General features: G+C 49.5%; 1 protein-coding gene across 5 annotated transcripts in view; it reads left to right on the forward strand.

Annotated features, from left to right (window-relative positions):
• LOC122542463 (GRAM domain-containing protein 2A-like) overlaps positions 1 to 18,762 on the forward strand; it is a 75,299-nt gene that overhangs the window by 12,631 nt on the left and 43,906 nt on the right. For 4 of the 5 annotated variants that reach the window (XM_087982196.1, XM_087982199.1, XM_043680186.2 and 1 more), the window contains exon 2: positions 16,903 to 17,019. In XM_087982196.1, the coding sequence (XP_087838322.1) occupies positions 16,903 to 17,019 (117 nt within the window). Of the gene's footprint in view, positions 1 to 12,374; positions 12,449 to 16,902; positions 17,020 to 18,762 lie in introns of those variants that run through there. The other variant, XM_087982198.1, reaches the window with a different exon arrangement.

Raw genomic sequence — 18,762 nt, forward strand, 5'->3', positions numbered from 1 at the left:
GACAGCAGGAATGATCTGCTCAAGCCTTCCTCGCACACTTTATTCCTTCTTCAGTTCGCTGCCCACAGGATAGATCCAACTCATAGCCAAGGGACCTCCACTGTAGCTATTACAAAGAGAGGAACTGAACCCTGTGCCGTAGACCACTGCTCTGTCCAACACGAAGTTCCACACCAAGGACTCGATTACAACATGTGCTTTGTAGCCTTGAGGTCTAGACAGTGATAGCTGAGGCTGCAGTTGCTTTGAGTGCCACGTTTGATCGTGAGGTTTAATCAACTTGTCGTAGCAAAGCCAGGAAGGCAGATTATTGTATCAATGGTGATGGACTGGGAAAAGGGGGAGGTGCGATAGGACCTGGGTGTCCCCATACACCCATCACCGAAGGTAAGTATACAGGTGCAGCAGGCCAGTGGGATGCTGGCCTTCATAGTGAGAGGATTCAAGCCCAGGGGTAGGGATGTCTTGCTGCAATTGTACAGGGACCTTGGGGAGTCCACTCCTGGAATATTGTGTGTAGTTTTGGTCTCCTTATCTGAGGAAGGATGTGCTGACTATGGAGGGAGTGCAGTGCAAGTTTACCAGGCTGATGGGTAGGGCTGGCCTATGAGGAGAGACTGGATCAGTTCAGACAATCTTCATTGGAGATTAGAAGAATGAGGGGTATCTCAGAGAAACTAGGAATGTTTAACGGGACGGGACAGGGTAAATGAAAGAAGGATGATCCTGATGACCAAGAAGCCAGAACCAGGGATTGCAATTTAAAGATAAGGAATAGGCTATTTAGGATTGAGATGAGGAATGTCTTCACCCAGAGAGTGGTGAGCCTGTGGAATTCACTGCCACAGGAAGCGGTTGAGCACAAACATTGAACGTTTTCAAGAAGGAGCTGAGTACAGTTCTTGGGGACAAAGGAAATGGGGAACAAAGCGGGTTCGAAAGGCCAAGAGGCTAAGCCTGTTTCCTTTGTTTCTATGATGAGAAATCTTGCCGGCTCTTCCGGCCTGCCATCACCCTGAACCAGAAAGATGTACCAGTCAGTGCTTGACCCGTTTGGCCAGGTTACAGACACACCTTCCTTGGTTATCCAGACCCGGAGTTAGATTTGAACCCAGTGGGTCTGGCTCCAAGGTGTGGGCGCGGTGCCAATCTGTACACTCACCCGACCTTATATTCGAGAGAAAGAGGAGTGACAGAGACAACTGAAGTTGGGTGAGATAGAGTTTTAAAAAAGGATGTATGGGGGGAGGCAAGTATGAGAGAAGATAACGGATTAATGAGCAAGGGTAAACAGAAATGATTCCGAGCAAAGCTGAAAATAAATACTCGTGTTTAATACATTAAGAAGAAGGATTGAGAATGAGAGACAGGATGGGAATTGATCAGCTAATAGAGTCATAGAGTTATAGATATGTACAGCATGGAAACAGATCCTTTGGTCCTCCGATAGGAAGGAGACCAGAATTGCACGCAATATTCCAACAGTGGCCTAACCAATGTCCTGTACAACCACAACATGACCTCCCAACTCCTGTACTCAATACTCTGACCAATAAAGGAAAGCATTCCAAGCAGAAGTAAGGCCATTCGGCCCATCGAGTTCACTCCGCCATTCAATCATGGCTGATGGGCATTTCAACTCCACTTACCCGCATTCTCCCCGTAGCCCTTAATTCCTTGTGACATCAAGAATTTATCAATTTCTGCCTTGAAGACATTTAGCGTCCCAGCCTCCACTGCACTCTGTGGCAATGAATTCCACAGGCCCACCTGTGACTCCCCTTTCAAGGAGCTATGAACCTGCACTCCAAGGTCTCTTTGTTCAGCAACACTCCCTAGGACTTTACCATTAAGTGTATAAGTCCTGCTAAGATTTGCTTTCCCAAAATGCAGCACCTCTCATTTATCTGAATTAAACTCCATCTGCCACTTCTCAGCCCATTGGCCCATCTGGTCCAGATCCTGTTGTAATCTGAGGTAACCCTCTTTGCTGTCCACTTCACCTCCAATTTTGGTGTCATCTGCAAACTTACTAACTGTACCTCTTATGCTCGTATCCAAATCATTTATGTAAATGACAAAAAGTAGAGGGCCCAGCACCGATCCTTGTGGCACTCCACTAGTCACAGGCCTCCAGCCTGAAAAACAACCCTCCACCTTTTGAGCCAGTTCTGTATCCAAATGGCTAGTTCTCCCTGTATTCCATGAGATCTAACCTTGCTAACCAGTCTCCCATGGGGAACCTTGTCGAACGCCTTACAGAAGTCCATATAGATCACATCTGGGAGTGTTTCAGATAATGATCTGAATCCGAGTAGAAAATGGACTGTTTCTGAATGAATGGCAAAGTGACTGTGATGCTGTTTAAAAACAGTGTTTCTGAGTTGGCCCATTCTTGGTGGGAAACCTTTTAAGTGTGACCTGCCCAAGAAACATGGTGACATTTCACGTCGAGTTGGCAGCTCAATGTAATCCAAGAAATATTTCTACCAAAGCTATTGTTAGAGATCTCCATTAACCTGATGCATTCTGGGATGTGTACAGAATGGAAAAGCAACTCCGAGCTCAGGGTGAAATTCCTGTCGATGTGGGATTAAAGATTCGATGCCTTTTGTCATGGGATGTACCAGTCTCTACACTGTTTATTGCCCTTCCCCAGTTGCCTGTGAGAAGGTAGTGATGAGCTGCCTGCTTGAACTGCTGCAGTCTACGTGCTGTGGGTTGACCCACAATGCTCCAGGTCGTTGACCCAGCGACAGTGAAGAAAAAGTGATATATTTCGAGGGCCTAAGTCAGGATGGTGAGGGACTTGGATGGGAACTTGCAGGGGGTGGTGTTCCCATGGATCTGCGGCCTTTTGTCTTTCTAGATGGAAGTGGTTGTGGGTTTGGAAGATGCTGTCTGAGCCAGTGGTTTTCAACCCGTGCATCCCACCAAGGTGAGGAGTGCACTGTGAAACTATCAGGACACAGTCCCACTTTACCTGAGCATTGAGGCTGTGTCTGTGCCTCAAGAGCCTTGGTGTCTGTTAGCGACGGCTTCCAGAACCATGCAGACGTACACTTCGGGTATTACATTTGTAAGGAGATTTGGCACCATCCTTGGACAGCTGCAACAATTCAGCTGGAAAAAGTAGGGATGCCTTGGAATTGATTGTCTCATTGAAGTGTGCCTTGATTTTGAAAATGTTGGGAACCACTGGTCTAAGGAACTTTGGTTAATATCTGCAGGATATCTTGTAGATAATGCACACTGCTGCTTCTGAGTATCACTGGATGTTTGTGCCTGTGGTGCCAATCAAGCGGCTGCTTTGTCCTGGATGGTGTCAAGCTCCTTGTATCATAGGAGTTGCCCCCATCCAGGCAAGTGGGGAGTGTTCCATCACACTCCTGACTTGTGCCTTGTAGATGGTGGACAGGCTTTGGGGAGTTGGAAGTGAGTTAGTCGCTGACCAGCTCTTGTAGCCACTGTATTTACATGGTTAATCCAGTTGAGTTTCCGGTCAATGGTAACTCCCAATATGTTAATAGTGGGGGGTCCAACAATAGTAATACCATTGAATGTCCAAGGGGCAGTGGTTAGATTGTTTCTTATTGGTGATGGTTGTTGCCTGGCGTTTGTGGGGTGCAAATGCTCCTTGTCACTTGTCAACCCTAATCTGGGCATTGAGGAGAAAGTGAGGTCTGCAGATGCTGGAGATCAGAGCTGAAAATGTGTTGCTGGAAAAGCGCAGCAGGTCAGGCAGCATCCAAGGGAACAGGAGAATCGACGTTTCGGGCATAAGCCCTAATCTGGGCATTGTCCAAGTCTCGCTGCTTTGGACTTTGATTGCTGTAGTGTCTGAGGAGCTGCTAATGGTGCAATCGTTGGTGAATATTCCCACTTCCGAGCTTATGATGGAGCGAAGGTCATTGAAGCAACTGAAGATGCTTGGGTCCGGTGCACTATCCTGAGGAACTCCTGCAGAGATGTCCTGGAGCTGAGGTGACAGGCCTCCAATAACCACAACCCCCATCTTCCTATGTGTCAGGTATGACTCTAACCACTGGAGAGTTTGCCCCCGATACCCATTAATTACAGTTTTGCCAGGGCTCCTTGATGCCACACTCAGTTGAATACCGCCTTGATGTCAAAGGCTGTCACTCTGACCTTGCCTCTGGAATTCAGCTCTGTTGTCTCCATGTGTGAACCGAGGCTGTAATGAGGTTGACTTTACTGATGACGGAGAGTACACTGAAGGGGCAGTAATTGACCGGGTTGGATTTGTCCTACTTTTTATGCACAGGACGGACTCAGGCAATTTTCCACCTTGTTGGGTAGATGCCAGTGTTGTAACTGTACTGGAACAGAGCTGCAAATGTGTTGCTGGAAAAGCGCAGCAGGTCAGGCAGCATCCAGGGAACAGGAGAATCGACGTTTCGGGCATAAGCCCTTCTTCTCCTGTTCCCTGGATGCTGCCTGACCTGCTGCACTTTTCCAGCAACACATTTTCAGCTCTGATCTCTAGCATCTGCAGTCCTCACTTTCTCCACTGTACTGGAACAGCTTGGCTAGGGGAGCGGCAAGTTCTGAAGCACAAGTCTTCAGTGTTATTGCTGGAATGTTGTCAGGGCCCATAGCCCTTGCAGTATCCAGTGTCTTCATATCGTGTATCTGTGATGTTGGGGACCATTGGAGGAGGCCGAGGTGGATTCTCTTTTGCTCTGATGCGCTGGGCTCTTCCATCATTGAGGATGAGGATATTTGTGGAGCTTCCCCCACCAGTGAGTTGATTAATTGTCCACCACCGTTCCTGGCTGAATGTGGCAGGATTGCACGGTTGAGATCTGGTCCGTTGGTTGTGGGATTACCTAGCTCGATCTATCACCTTACTGCTTATGCTACTTGGCATGCAATTAGTCCTGTTTGGTGGCTTCACCAGGTTGACACCTCATCTTTAGTTCTACCTGGCACTGCTCCTGGCATGTCCTCCTGCACTCTCCATTGAACCAGGGTTGATCCCCTGGCTTGATGGTAATGGTTGAGTGGGGGATATGCCGAGCCATGAGGTTACAGATTGTAATGGAGTTCAGTTCGGGTGCTGTCGATGGCCCACAGTGCCTCATGGATGTCCAGTCTTGAGATGCTTAGTCTAGTTGCTAGACTCTGCACTGTGCCCACTCTACTATATCCACTCTACTATATCCACTCTCCTGTGCCGTGCCCGCTGTGACCCTGTGTCTGTCCTGTGTCCACTCTTTCACTCGCCCCTCCCTGATCTGTGAGTATTTGCCCTCCTTTCCACCACGGTAGCTTTATATTCAGTGGGCTATCATGCATGGTTTCTGTCACCCTCCAGTGGGCTGTGACCAGCAGAGATGTCTTTCCAAGCCCTCTCCTATCAGAATTCTGAGGGACCCATTCCCCCCACAATGTCATAGACAATGTCTCCACCAGCCCCAGCACCCTGTCCTTCTCCTGCAGTCAAATAGATGCAACCTAGTCCAGTTGTCTCCTCCCTTCTCACCTTAATAAGGATCTCCGAACGCTGGGTCCAGGTGAAGCGGTGATTTGCATCTTTTAATTCGAGAACATAGAAGAATACAGCGCAGTACAGGCCCTTTGGCCCTCGATGTTGCGCCGATCCAAGCCCACCTAACCTACACTAGCCCACTATCCTCCATATGCCTATCCAATGCCCGTTTAAATGCCCATAAAGAGGGAGAGTCCACCACTACTACTGGCAGGGCATTCCATGAACTCACGACTCGCTGAGTAAAGAACCTACCCCTAACATCTATCCTTTACCTACCACCCCTTAATTTAAAGCTATGCCCCCTCGTAATAGCTGACTCCATACGCGGAAAAAGGTTCTCACGGTCAACCCTATCTAAACCCCTAATCATCTTGTACACCTCTATCAAGTCACCCCTAAACCTTCTTTTCTCCAATGATAACAACCCCAAGTGCCTCAGCCTTTCCTCATACGATCTTCCTACCATACCAGGCAATATCCTGGTAAACCTCCTCTGCACCCGTTCCAGTGCCTCCACATCCTTCCTATAGTATGGCGACCAAAACTGCACACAATACTCCAGATGCGGCCGCAACAGAGTCTTATACAACTGCAACATGATCTCAGGGCTCCGGAACTCAATTCCTCTACCAATAAAAGCCAGTACGCCATATGCCTTCTTCACCGCACTATTTACCTGGGTGGCAACTTTCAAAGATCTGTGTATGTGGACACCAAGATCCCTCTGAGCATCCACACTACCAAGTATCCGACCATTAGCCCAGTACCCCATCTTTTTGTTACTCTTACCAAAGTGAATCACCTCACACTTAGCTACATTGAACTCCATTTTCCACCTTTCTGCCCAGTTCTGCAGCTTATCTATATCCCGCTGTAACCTGCCACATCCTTCCTCACTGTCAACAACTCCTCCGACTTTCGTATCATCCGCAAACTTGCTCACCCAACCTTCTAACCCCTCCTCCAGGTCATTTATTAAAATGACAAACAGCAATGGTCCCAAAACAGATCCTTGCGGAACTCCACTAGTAACGGCACTCCATGATGAACCTTTACCATCAACTACTACCCTCTGTCTTCTTCCATCCAGCCAATTCCTAATCCAAACCTCCAACTCACCCTCAATGCCATACCTCCGTATTTTTTGCAGTAGCCTACCATGGGGAACCTTATCAAACGCCTTACTAAAATCCATATACACCACATCTACTGCTTTCCCCTTGTCCACCTCCTTAGTCACCTTCTCAAAGAATTCAATAAGGTTTGTGAGGCACGACCTGCCCTTCACAAAACCATGCTGACTATCCTTGATCACATTATTCCTATCCAGATGTTCATAAATCCTATCCCTTACAATTCCCTCTAAGACTTTGCCCACAACAGAAGTGAGACTCACCGGCCTATAGTTACTAGGGTTATCCCTACTCCCCTTCTTGAACAAGGGAACTACATTTGCTAGCCTCCAATCTTCTGGCACTACTCCTGTAGACAACGAGGACATAAAAATCAAGTCCAATGGCTCTGCAATCTCCTCCCTTGCTTCCCAGAGAATCCTAGGATAAATGCCATCAGGCCCAGGGGACTTATCTATTTTCACCCTTTCCAGAATTTCCAACACCTCTTCCCTACATATCTCAAAGCCATCCATCCTAATTAATTGTGACTCAATATTCACATCGGCAACAATGTCCTGTTCCTGAGTGAATACAGACGAAAAGTATTCATTCAGTGTCTCCCCAATCTCTTCAGCCTCTACACGCAACTTCCCACTACTATCCTTGACTGGACCTAATCCTACCCTAGTCATTCTTTTATTCCTGACATACCTATAGAAAGCCTTAGGGTTTTCCCTAATCCTACCGACTAAGGACCTTTCATGTCCTCTCCTTGCTGCTCTTAGCTCTCTCTTCAGATCCTTCCTGGCTACCTTATAACTCTCAATCGCCCCAATTGAACCTTCACGCCTCATCTTTACATAGGCCGCCCTCTTCCATTTAACAAGGGATTCCAATTCCTTATTAAACCACGGCTCCCTCACACGACCCTTTCCTTCCTGCCTGACAGGTACATACTTATCAAGGACACTCAATAGTTGCTCCTTGAACAAGCTCCACATATCAATTGTGCCTATGCCTTGAAGCCTACTTTTCCAAGCCACGCATCCTAAGTCATGCCTCACCGCATCATAATTTCCCTGCCCCCAGCTATAACTCTTGCCCTGCAGTGCACACTTATCCCTCTCCATCACTAAAGTAAAAGTCACCGAATTGTGGTCACTGTCCCCAAAGTGCTCACCTACCTCTAATTCTAACACCTGGCCTGGTTCATTACCCAGAACCAAATCCAGTATGGCCTCACCTCTTGTTGGCCTGTCTACATATTGTGTCAGGAAACTCTCCTGCACACATTGAACAAACACTGACCCATCTAACGAACTCGAGCTATAGCTTTCCCAATCAATATCAGGAAAGTTAAAGTCCCCCATAACAACCACCCTATTACTTTCACTCTTCTCTTGAATCATCCTCGCAATCCTTTCTTCTACGTTTCTAGGACTATTAGGAGGCCTGTAAAAAACTCCTAACAGGGTGACCTCACCTTTCCTATTCCTAACCTCAGCCCAAACTACCTCAGATGGCGAGTCTTCATCCATCGTCCTTTCCACAGCTGTAATACTATCTTTGACAAGTAATGCCACACCTCCCCCTCTTTTACCCCCACCTCTGACCCTACTAAAACATTTAAACCCTGGAACCTGCAACAGCCAATCCTGTCCCTGTTCTACCCATGTCTCCGTAATAGCCACAACATCGAAGTCCCAGGTACCAACCCACGCTGCAAGTTCACCTACCTTATTTCGTATACTTCTTGCATTGAAGTATACACACCAAGACACTTTCCTGTTTACAGGCACCCTCCTTTGAGATTGATGCCATGTTCCTAACCTCCCTACACTCCATGTCCTGCACCCTAAAGCTACAGTCTGGGTTCCCATGCCCCAGCAGAGTTAGTTTAAATCCCCCCCAAGAGCACTAGCAAACCTCCCCCCAAGGATACTGGTGCCCCTCAGGTTCAGGTGCAGACCATCCTGTTTATAGAGGTCCCACCTTCCCCAGAAAGAACCCCAGTTATCCAGATACCGGAATCCCTCCCTCCTGCACCATCCCTGTAACCACACATTTAACTGTTCTCTCTCCCTATTCCTCGACTCTCTATCGCGTGGCACAGGTAACAAACCAGAGACAACAACTCTGTTCGTTCTAACTCTGAGCTTCCAACCTAGCTCCCTGAAAGCCTGCCTAACATCCTCAGCCCTCCTCCTACCTATGTCATTGGTGCCAATGTGGACCACGACTTTGGGCTGCTCCCCCTCCCCCTTAAGGACCCGGAAAACACGATCAGAGACGTCACGTACCCTTGCACCTGGGAGGCAACATACCAAACGTGAGTCTCTCTCGCCCCCACAGAACCGCCTTTCTGTGCCCCGAACTATCGAGTCCCCAGTTACTATTGCTCTGCTCTTCTCCACCCTTCCCTTCTGAGCAACGGGGACAGGCTCCGTGCCAGAGGCCTGAGCCCCATTGCTTACCCCTGTATTCACTGCTCCTCTATACTCGGGACCCCAAATGCAGGCTGGCTGAGTCTGTAAGTGTGGCCCTTGCATTCAGCACTGGTATCAACCACGACCTCTCTGTCCCCAGCCTGCTACAGTGACTCCAATTAAACTCAACAAAATGTACTTCTTCTTTCAATCGGACTTCGAGTTCAACAATTTCAGAGTACAACCTCCACTCTTTTTTTTTAAATTGAAAGGTGTACACAGGAAAAAAACCAAGACCCCACCCCCAACACAGCCCCCATCAGATCCTCCCGGGACAGGGACAGCACCAGCTAAAACGCAGGGCAAGGCCCACTCTGCTGTTTCAAAACCGAACATAACGCTGCCGTGACTTTGTTAAACAAAAATAAAGACTGAGAGGGGTGGGGGAGGGGCAAACCAAAAACAAATAAATAAACAAACCATGGCTCTCCCCTGATTTGGTGCCCATTAACCTCTCTTTTGGGTAGTGACCACAATAAAAATAAACGCAAGGAAAATCAAAGAAAATAAACAAATCCCCGCTGCTCTGTCCTCATCGAACATGCCCAGTGGTTTAAAATCCAGAGGGTGTTCCACTGCTCATTTCAACTAAAAAATAAAAATTCCTCCACTCCCACTCTGTTCCTCAATCTTCACAGGGCTTGGTGCCCATTTTCTGTCCTCCTGGTTTGGCTTTCAGACACCGCGGCCTTCCTGATGAAGGCCTTATGCTTGAAACGTCAAATCTCCCGCTCCTCGGATGCTGCCCCTGACCTGCTTCACGACTGAACTCTAACATCTGCGGTCCTCATGTTCTCCATTCTAGCGTTCACACCTCTTCTAGACCCCCACCTTTCGTTTCTGCACGCGCTCCATTACCACTTGGCTTTGTATCACGAACCCTTTTGCCATTGAATCTCTCTCGTCGTCAGCGACATTACGGACCATCCATTTCGCTCTTGCTCCCTACCTCTGCCCAGATTTTATTGAAAATCCTTTCCCACTTTGCCACGGTGGGATTGGCATTGAGAACAGCTGGGTGGCTCCGTGCAGCCGTGTACGTTGCCATTCCCAACCCACTCCATTTTGTTGAATTATGATAAGCAATTCTTTCCATTTCAGACGTTATCTTTGAAAGACAAAGTGTTGTTTGCTTGCTTTAGGACATGGATATGGTGACTGAAGGGTGCGCAGGCTGGGGTGGAGTTGGAGCTGAGTTAATTATAACACACATGGAAATGCAAAGTAGCCTGGCACCAGAAACGAACGCTTCACAATTCAAACAATAACGAGCATGCCCAAACTGCGTCTGAAATAATAACTAGCTGAGGCAATGCTTTACTTATCGAGCACTTTTCAACGTCAAAGATAAACAGGAGGAAAGGCTAGGCCGCTATTGGAACGGACTCATGCTGGCAGGTTGTGTTTATGGTTCATTTGTCCCTCTGAGAGATTGAGGATCGTTGGGATAAGTAACAGGTTGACTCCGAACAGCCCAGCAGGGAGCCTCCTTCAGGCCATGATGACATGACCTGAAACTGATAGGCCAGAATCTGGGCTTGTCTATCGTAGATGGTACTTCCATCCCCATTGTCAGCAGCTTCTTGATCCAATTCCATGGAATTTAAGGCTGGCACTTCCAGCAGTACTGTAGGAGGTGCTGCACGCTCCCAAGATACCCATCTTCCATTGCAACATTAGACAGGAGATCACTCTGTCCTCTCCGGTGGGTGTTTCAGATCCCATCATTTTCAGAGAAATCATAGATTCCCTCTACTATGAAAACAAGTCCTTTGGCCCAACAAGTCCACACCATCCCTTGGAACAGTAACCCAACCAGATCCATTCCCCTACTCAATTAGTCTACATTTACCCCTGACTAATGCACCTCACCTACACATCCCTGAACATTACGGGCAATTTAGCATGACCAATTCACCTAACCTGCACATCTTTTGGATTGTGGGAGGAAACCCATGTTGACACGGGGAGAACGTACAAACTCCACACAGACAGTCACCCGAGACTGGAATTGAATCCGGATCCCAGGCACTGTGAGGCAGCACTGCTAACCACTGAGTCACTGTGCTGCCCATAAGCAGATGTGGGGACCCTTAGTGGCCTGCTCTTTAACTCTCCCTCAGGCATCATGACAAAAAATTAATTACCTGGTTATTATGTGCACTGCTTTTTTAAAAAAGCAATCCGTCACAGGATGTGGGTGTCCCAGGTTAGGTGATTCGGAATTGTCTTTGCGAAGGTGGTGGGGGTGGGGAACTGCCTTGAACTGCTGCAGCCCACCTGTTGTCAGGGGATCTGGAATGCACTTAGCGATGGAATTCCAGGAATTTGCTCCAGGGACATGATGTAATAGAGAGAGATTTCCAAGTCTGGTCAGTGGCTTGGAAGGGAACTTGCAAGGGGGTGTTGTTCCCATGTATCTGCTGCCCTTGTCCTTCCAGATGGCGTGGCTGTGGGTTTGGAAGGTGCTGCCTGAGGAATTGGTGAATTTCTACAGTGCATCTTGTAGACAGCCCACACAGCGCTGCTACTGAGCGTCGGTGGTGCAGGGAGTGATTGTACATGCAGTGCCAAACAATCAAGCAGGCTACTTTGTCCTGGATGGTGTCAAGCTTGAGGGTAGTTGGAGCTGCACCCATCCAGACAGGTGGGGAGTATTCCATCACACTCCTGACCTGGGGAGCTCTGGGGAGTCAGTAGGAGGTGAGTTACTTGTAGCAGATTCCTAGCCTCTGATCAACTCTAGTAGCCACTGTGTTTAGTTCAGAATATGGTCAACGATAACTCCTAGGATGTTGATGGTGGGTGTTTCAGAGGTGGTAATGGCATTGAATATCAAAGGGGTGATGGTTAGATTGTCTCTTATTGGAGATGGTCATTGCCTGGCATTTGTGTGGCGTGAATGTTACTTGTCAGCCGTAGCCTGGATATTCTCCAGATCTCGCTGCAGTTGGATGTGGGCAGTCGCAAATGGCCATTGCGCAGTCATCAGCGAGCACAGAGACGTGGAAAATAGGAGCAAGAATAGGCCATTCGGCCCTTCGAGCCAGCTCCGCCCATTCGTGATGATCATGGCTGATCATGCAACACAGCACCCTGTTCCTCTTTTCTCACTGTACCCTTTGATCCCTTTCCCCCCAGGTTTGGTATCATGACCCTTTTGGAGTCGAAACAATGGATGATTTTTGAAATAAATTGGATGGGCAATGGAAGGTCAGAAACCTGTAGGGATACAGGAATCCCACAGGGGATTAACTCTGACCAGATTACTTTAGGGGAGCTGGCATGGATCATTGAGCTGAATGGCCACCTTCTGTGCTGTAATTGATCCCGTGAGTCCGATATCTTTATCCAATTTGCTCTGAATGTTTTGATTAGATCTGCTTCCACTTTAAGGCTGTGCATTCCAGATCACAGCCACTTGCTGAGTAAATAGTTTCTCTTCCAAAGGTTTCGCTTCATTATTTAGCCGATAACCCTGAGCGCTCTAGTTAACCAGGCCCTCTCCCAATGACTCTAGCACTGCCTCACTGAGTGACAGAACCTCTGACCTACCTGTTTATACCAGTCAGCCAGAGATCCCTGATTGGGGCTGTTAATCTGGTCCAATCAAGGAGCTTGTATTCTGAGATCCAGCTGCCTGACCTCACCACAGTCACAGCGATGGGAATAGTCTTAGACCCAGTCAGTGAATTGGAATGGGGGCGGGGGGGGCAGCTTCCCAGCTCTGCGACTCGGACATGCTCACCCTCTCCATCCCTGGGGATTGCTTCAGAAGAGCCTTTAGCCAAAACTTTTTCTTACCAATGCTTTAAAATACTTATTCAGTGCAAAACAAAACCTTCAAAAAAAAAACCCGTCCTCCCTGAGACCCAGTGGAAATTTCGACGCTCCCCTCCCCCACCTTTCCAAGTTGTGAATTGTTATTCATTCCTGATTTTGTGCAGAGACTATGATTGGAGCCTTGTTCAGATCCTGAGTTCGGTGAGTCTCCTCAGGGCCAGTGTCCCTCAGGCCTCCCTGGGGCCGGTGTCCCTCAGGCCTCCCTGGGGCCGGTGTCCCTCAGGCCTCCCCGGGGCCGGTGTCCCTCAGGCCTCCCCGGGAGCGGAGTCCCTCAGGCCTCCCTGGGGCTGGTGTACTCCAGGCCTGAGGCCGTGGGAAGCCCTGGATGCAATTTGATGGGATCCTCTCAGGCACTCCGAGAAGGAGGCACATTTGACTGATTCTTGTTCATCTGCTGCAGTCTGACAACTCCTGTGTCCTGATGTTGCTGCTTTTGGGTTTGAGATAATTTTACTATTTGCACGAGAACGAGTTGAAGGGAGGGCTGCCTTGATCGAGAAGCAGTTAGCGGCCTCTCCCCTGTATGTTCTGAGCACAGAGACATGTCAGCACTGGGGTTTGAAGTCAATATGTGTGTCTGTGTTTCCTTACCGGCTGCATTTGGGATGAGGACGATGGCTTGAGTCTTTAATCTGACCGTCCTCCCCCAGATCGTCGTTACCTGTGATATACTGCTGCTCGATCAGAGAATGACAGAATTGTTAGAGGCAGAGGCATTCAGTCTTCTGTCTCTGTCTCTGTCTCTGTCTCTGTCTCTCAGATCACGCTCTCCTGAATGTCTCAGTTACAGAGTCGGTTAGAGACAAAAAAACTGCAGATGCTGGAAGCCAAAGCAGACCCTAGAAGAACACAGCAAGCCAGGCAGCGTCAGGAGGGACAGGCAGGAGGCTGGGGGAACACAGCAAGGCAGGCAGCATCAGGAGGGAGAGGGAGGAGGCTGGGGGAACACAGCAAGGCAGGCAGCATCAGGAGGGACAGGCAGGAGGCTGGGGGAACACAGCAAGCCAGGCAGCATCAGGAGGGAGAGGCAGGAGGCTGGGGGAACACAGCAAGGCAGGCAGCGTCAGGAGGGACAGACAGGAGGCTGGGGGAACACAGCAAGGCAGGCAGCATCAGGAGGGAGAGGGAGGAGGCTGGGGGAACACAGCAAGGCAGGCAGCATCAGGAGGGTCAGGCCGGAGGCTGGGGGAACACAGCAAGGCAGGCAGCATCAGGAGGGACAGACAGGAGGCTGGGGGAACACAGCAAGGCAGGCAGCATCAGGAGGGACAGACAGGAGGCTGGGGGAACACAGCAAGGCAGGCAGCATCAGGAGGGACAGACAGGAGGCTGGGGGAACGCAGCAAGGCAGGCAGCGTCAGGAGGGACAGACAGGAGGCTGGGGGAACACAGCAAGGCAGGCAGCATCAGGAGGGAGAGGGAGGAGGCTGGGGGAACACAGCAAGGCAGGCAGCATCAGGAGGGACAGGCAGGAGGCTGGGGGAACACAGCAAGCCAGGCAGCGTCAGGAGGGAGAGGGAGGAGGCTGGGGGAACACAGCAAGGCAGGCAGCATCAGGAGGGACAGGCAGGAGGCTGGGGGAACACAGCAAGGCAGGCAGCATCAGGAGGGAGAGGGAGGAGGCTGGGGGAACACAGCAAGGCAGGCAGCATCAGGAGGGACAGGCAGGAGGCTGTAGGAACACAGCAAGCCAGGCAGCGTCAGGAGGGACAGGCAGGAGGCTGGGGGAACACAGCAAGGCAGGCAGCGTCAGGAGGGACAGACAGGAGGCTGGGGGAACACAGCAAGCCAGGCAGCGTCAGGAGGTACAGGCAGGAGGCTGGGGGAACACAGCAAGGCAGGCAGCATCAGGAGGGACAGGCAGGAGGCTGGGGGAACACAGCAAGGCAGGCAGCATCAGGAGGGACAGGCAGGAGGCTGGGGGAACACAGCAAGGCAGGCAGCATCAGGAGGGACAGGCAGGAGGCTGGGGGAACACAGCAAGGCAGGCAGCGTCAGGAGGTAAAGGAGTTGACTTTTCGGGTGCAACAGTTCCTCAGGGTTTCAGCAGCTGCAGGTCGTGCAGCAAATGGCAACAAGTTTGTTCCACTGTGAAGTCTCTTCAAAGGATGCCCACTTTAAAGATATTCTCTGCCACTGACTCTCCACCTCCCTCCTGACGCTGCCTGCCTTGCTGTGTTCCCCCAGCCTCCTGCCTGTCCCTCCTGATGCTGCCTGCCTTGCTGTGTTCCTCCAGCCTCCTGCCTGTCCCTCCTGATGCTGCCTGCCTTGCTGTGTTCCCCCAGCCTCCTGTCTGTCCCTCCTGACGCTGCCTGCCTTGCTATGTTCCCCCAGCCTCCTGCCTGTCCCTCCTGATGCTGCCTGCCTTGCTGTACGTCTGTACGTCCGTGCTGTACGTCTCTATGACTTTGTGACTGTTGTTCTGAAATTTGTATTTGTCTATTTTCTAATTTATTCCTATGATCTGTAATGCTACACATTGTATTTCATTGTTTTTTAAATTTTTTTCCTAAGTACTTGTACTGAAGAACCTGTACCAAGGTACCTTATACCTAACATGGCACTGTAAGTGGTGACTTGTAAACTTCTCACTGTAACCCATTTGAGTACGTGTGACAATAAACCGAATTCAGTTCGATTCCTGTCTCTCACCCCCAGGTTTTTCTTTGCTCCATCGATTCCGCTGCCTCTGCTCTAACCTCTGGAATTTCATTGTTAAATGTATCTTTCTTTTTGCATACTTTATTCCTTTACAGGGTGTGAAGTCAGCGTTTGTTGTGCATTCTGAGTTGTTCCTTTTGAAAGGAATGGTTTGCTTGTTCATCCCAGAGGATAGTGAAGAGAACCACATTGCTGTGGGTCTGGAGTCACATGTAGGCCAGACCAGGGTCAGACAGCAGGTCCCCCTCCTGGAAGGACATTAGTGAACAGATGAGTTTTTACAACAATCAATGATAATTGTCATGGTCAGCATTACTAAAACTTGCATTTGTAAGTTTTGTTCTGATTAGATTCCCTACAGTGTGGAAACAGGCCCTTCGGCCCAACTAGTCCACACCAACCCTCTGAAGAGTAACCCACCCAGACCCATTTCCCTCTGACTAATTGACCTAACACTATGGGCAATTTAGCATGGCCAATTCACCTGACCTGCGCATCTTTGGATTAGATTAGATTAGATTAGATTACATTACAGTGTGGAAACAGGCCCTTCGGCCCAACAAGTCCACACCGACCCGCCGAAGCGCAACCCACCCATACCCCTGCATTTACCCCTTACCTAACACTACGGGCAATTTAGCATAGCCAATTCACCTGACCTGCACATCTTTGGACTGTGGGAGGAAACCGGAGCACCCGGAGGAAACCCACGCAGACACGGGGAGAATGTGCAAACCCCACACAGACAGTCACCCGAGGCTGGAACCGAACCTGGGACCCTGGTGCTGTGAGGCAGCAGTGCTAACCACTGAGCCACCGTGACCATGCCATCCTCAAAATTGAATAATTAATGTTAAAATTTAGCTTTGTATTCCAGATTGATGAATTGAATTGAATTGAATTTCCACTGGCTGCTGTGGTGGGATTTGAGTCCTTGCCTCCTGAGTATCCGAATGAATGGACCAGTAGCATTGCGACTCTCACCCATTACTCACTTGCTCCTCGAGGGCAATGCTTTCAACCCAGCTCATTGAAGTTTGGTCACCTGACCTGATTCCTTGGTCACCTGACCTGATTCCTTGGTCACCTGACCTGATTCCTCCACACGTGGCCTAGGGTTGAATGTTATTGTGGCGCCTCGGGGAGTTTTATTACATTAGGGATGCTCAATCAGTGTAAATTGTAGGAGTTTTGAAATAGTGTTGGTTTTACCCAGCAGAGTGAGGCTGTTGGTGGATGGAATGAGCATTAATTCACTGATTGATTGCTTCTGTTGTTCCAGGTTGAAATCGCCATCCGACATGGGGCTTTTGCAACCTGACCGTAGCCCCTCACCCAATCTGGATCTACTGGAGACCTCGATGGAAGAAGACAGCTTTGAATCTCGCTCACGCCACAGGTAACTGGTTTTTATTAGATCATGGGATACGGCTGGGCCCAGCATTTATTGCCTGTCCCTACTTGCCCCTTGAGAAGGTGGGGGTGAGCTGCCTTCTTGAACCGCTGCAGTCCACCTGCTGTGGGTTGACCCACAATGCCCTCATAGAGGGAACTTCTTGGATTTTGACCCAACAATAGTGAAGGAACAGTGATATATTTCCAAGTCAGCATGGTGAGTGGGTTGGAGGGGAAATTGCTGGTGCTGGTGTTCCCATGTATCTGCTGCCCTTGTCCTTCTATAGGGAAGTCATGGTGGGTTTGGAAGGAGCTGTCTGAGGTTCCTTTGGTGAATTTCTGCAGCACATATTGTGGATAGTACACACAGTGCTACTGCTTATTGGTGCTGGAGGAAGTGGATGTTTGTGGATGTGGTGCCAATCAAGTGGGCTGCTTTGTCCTGGATGGTGTTGAGCTTCTTGAGTGTGGTTGGAGCTTTCCCCATCCAGGCAAGCGGGGCGTATTCCATCACACTCCTGACTTGTCCTTGGACAGGCTTTGGGGAGTCAGGAGTTCCCCATTGCAGGATTCTGTCTATACCTGCTCTTGTAGCCGCTGTGCTTGTGGTGAGTCCAACTGAGTTTCTGGATGACGGTAATCTGCAGGTGGTGGGGGGTTCACTGATGTTGATCTCATTGAATGTCAAAGGGTGATGGTTAGATTCTCTCTTGTTGGTGATGGTCATTACCTGACATTTTTGTGGCATGAATGTTACCTGCTGTTTGTCAGCCCAAGCCTGGATATTGTATGGGTCTTGCTGCACTTGAACATGGACTGCTTCAGTGTCTGAGGAACCGCTAACGGTGCTGAACATTGTGCAGTCATCGACAAACATTTTCACTTCTGACCCTGTGATGGAGGGGAGATCATTGCTGCAGCTAAAGATAGTTGGGACTGAGGAGCTCCTGCAGTTGGATCTCCAACAACCACAACCGTCTTCTGTCTGTCAGGTATAACTCCAACCAGCGGAGAGTTTGCCCCCGATACCCATTTATTCCAGTATTGCCAGGGCTCCTTGATGCCACACTCGGTTGAAAGCAGCCTTGATGCCAAGGGCTGTCCCTCTCCCTTCCCCTCTGGAATTCAGCTCTTTTGTCCACGTTTGAACCAAGGCTGTAATGAGGTCAGGAGTTGAGTGGCCCTGGGGGAATACAAACTGGGTGCCGCTGTGTAGGTGCTGCTTGAGAGCACTGTTGATCATTTACTTTTACTGACGTCCCCTGGTTTGACGGTAGATGTAGAGTTTTGGGGGGGGGTTCTGTCAGGCAACGAGGTTGCAGATTGTGTTGGAGAACAGTTCTCCTGCTACTGATGACCTACAGTGTGGTAGGAATGCCCAGTCATGATTTGCTAGATCTGTTCACAACTAACTCATTTAGCACAGTTCTAGTTCCATAATGTGAAGACGAGACTTTGTCTCCATAAGGACTGCGTGATGGTCGCTTGTATTAATGTGGTCATGGACAGAAACATCCGCCGCAGGCAGACTGGGGAAGATAAAACCAAGTCAGATTTCCCTGCTAGTTGGTTCCCTCATCACCTGGACCTAAACAGGGTGGAGAGTTGGCATCTGTTCCCCTTTGTTGAAGGGTCAGTAACGAGGAGCATAATTTGAAAGAGGTTTAGGGGGAATATGTTTTTCACCCGGTGGCTGGTGGGAATCTGGAATTCGCTGCTAAGGAGGGTAGTTGAGATGAGAAACCCC

The sequence above is a fragment of the Chiloscyllium plagiosum genome, unplaced genomic scaffold, assembly GCF_037043375.1.
Source record: "Chiloscyllium plagiosum isolate Xiang-an unplaced genomic scaffold, Cpla_swu_hap1 HiC_scaffold_42, whole genome shotgun sequence".
In the NCBI taxonomy this organism is placed as follows: domain Eukaryota; kingdom Metazoa; phylum Chordata; class Chondrichthyes; order Orectolobiformes; family Hemiscylliidae; genus Chiloscyllium; species Chiloscyllium plagiosum.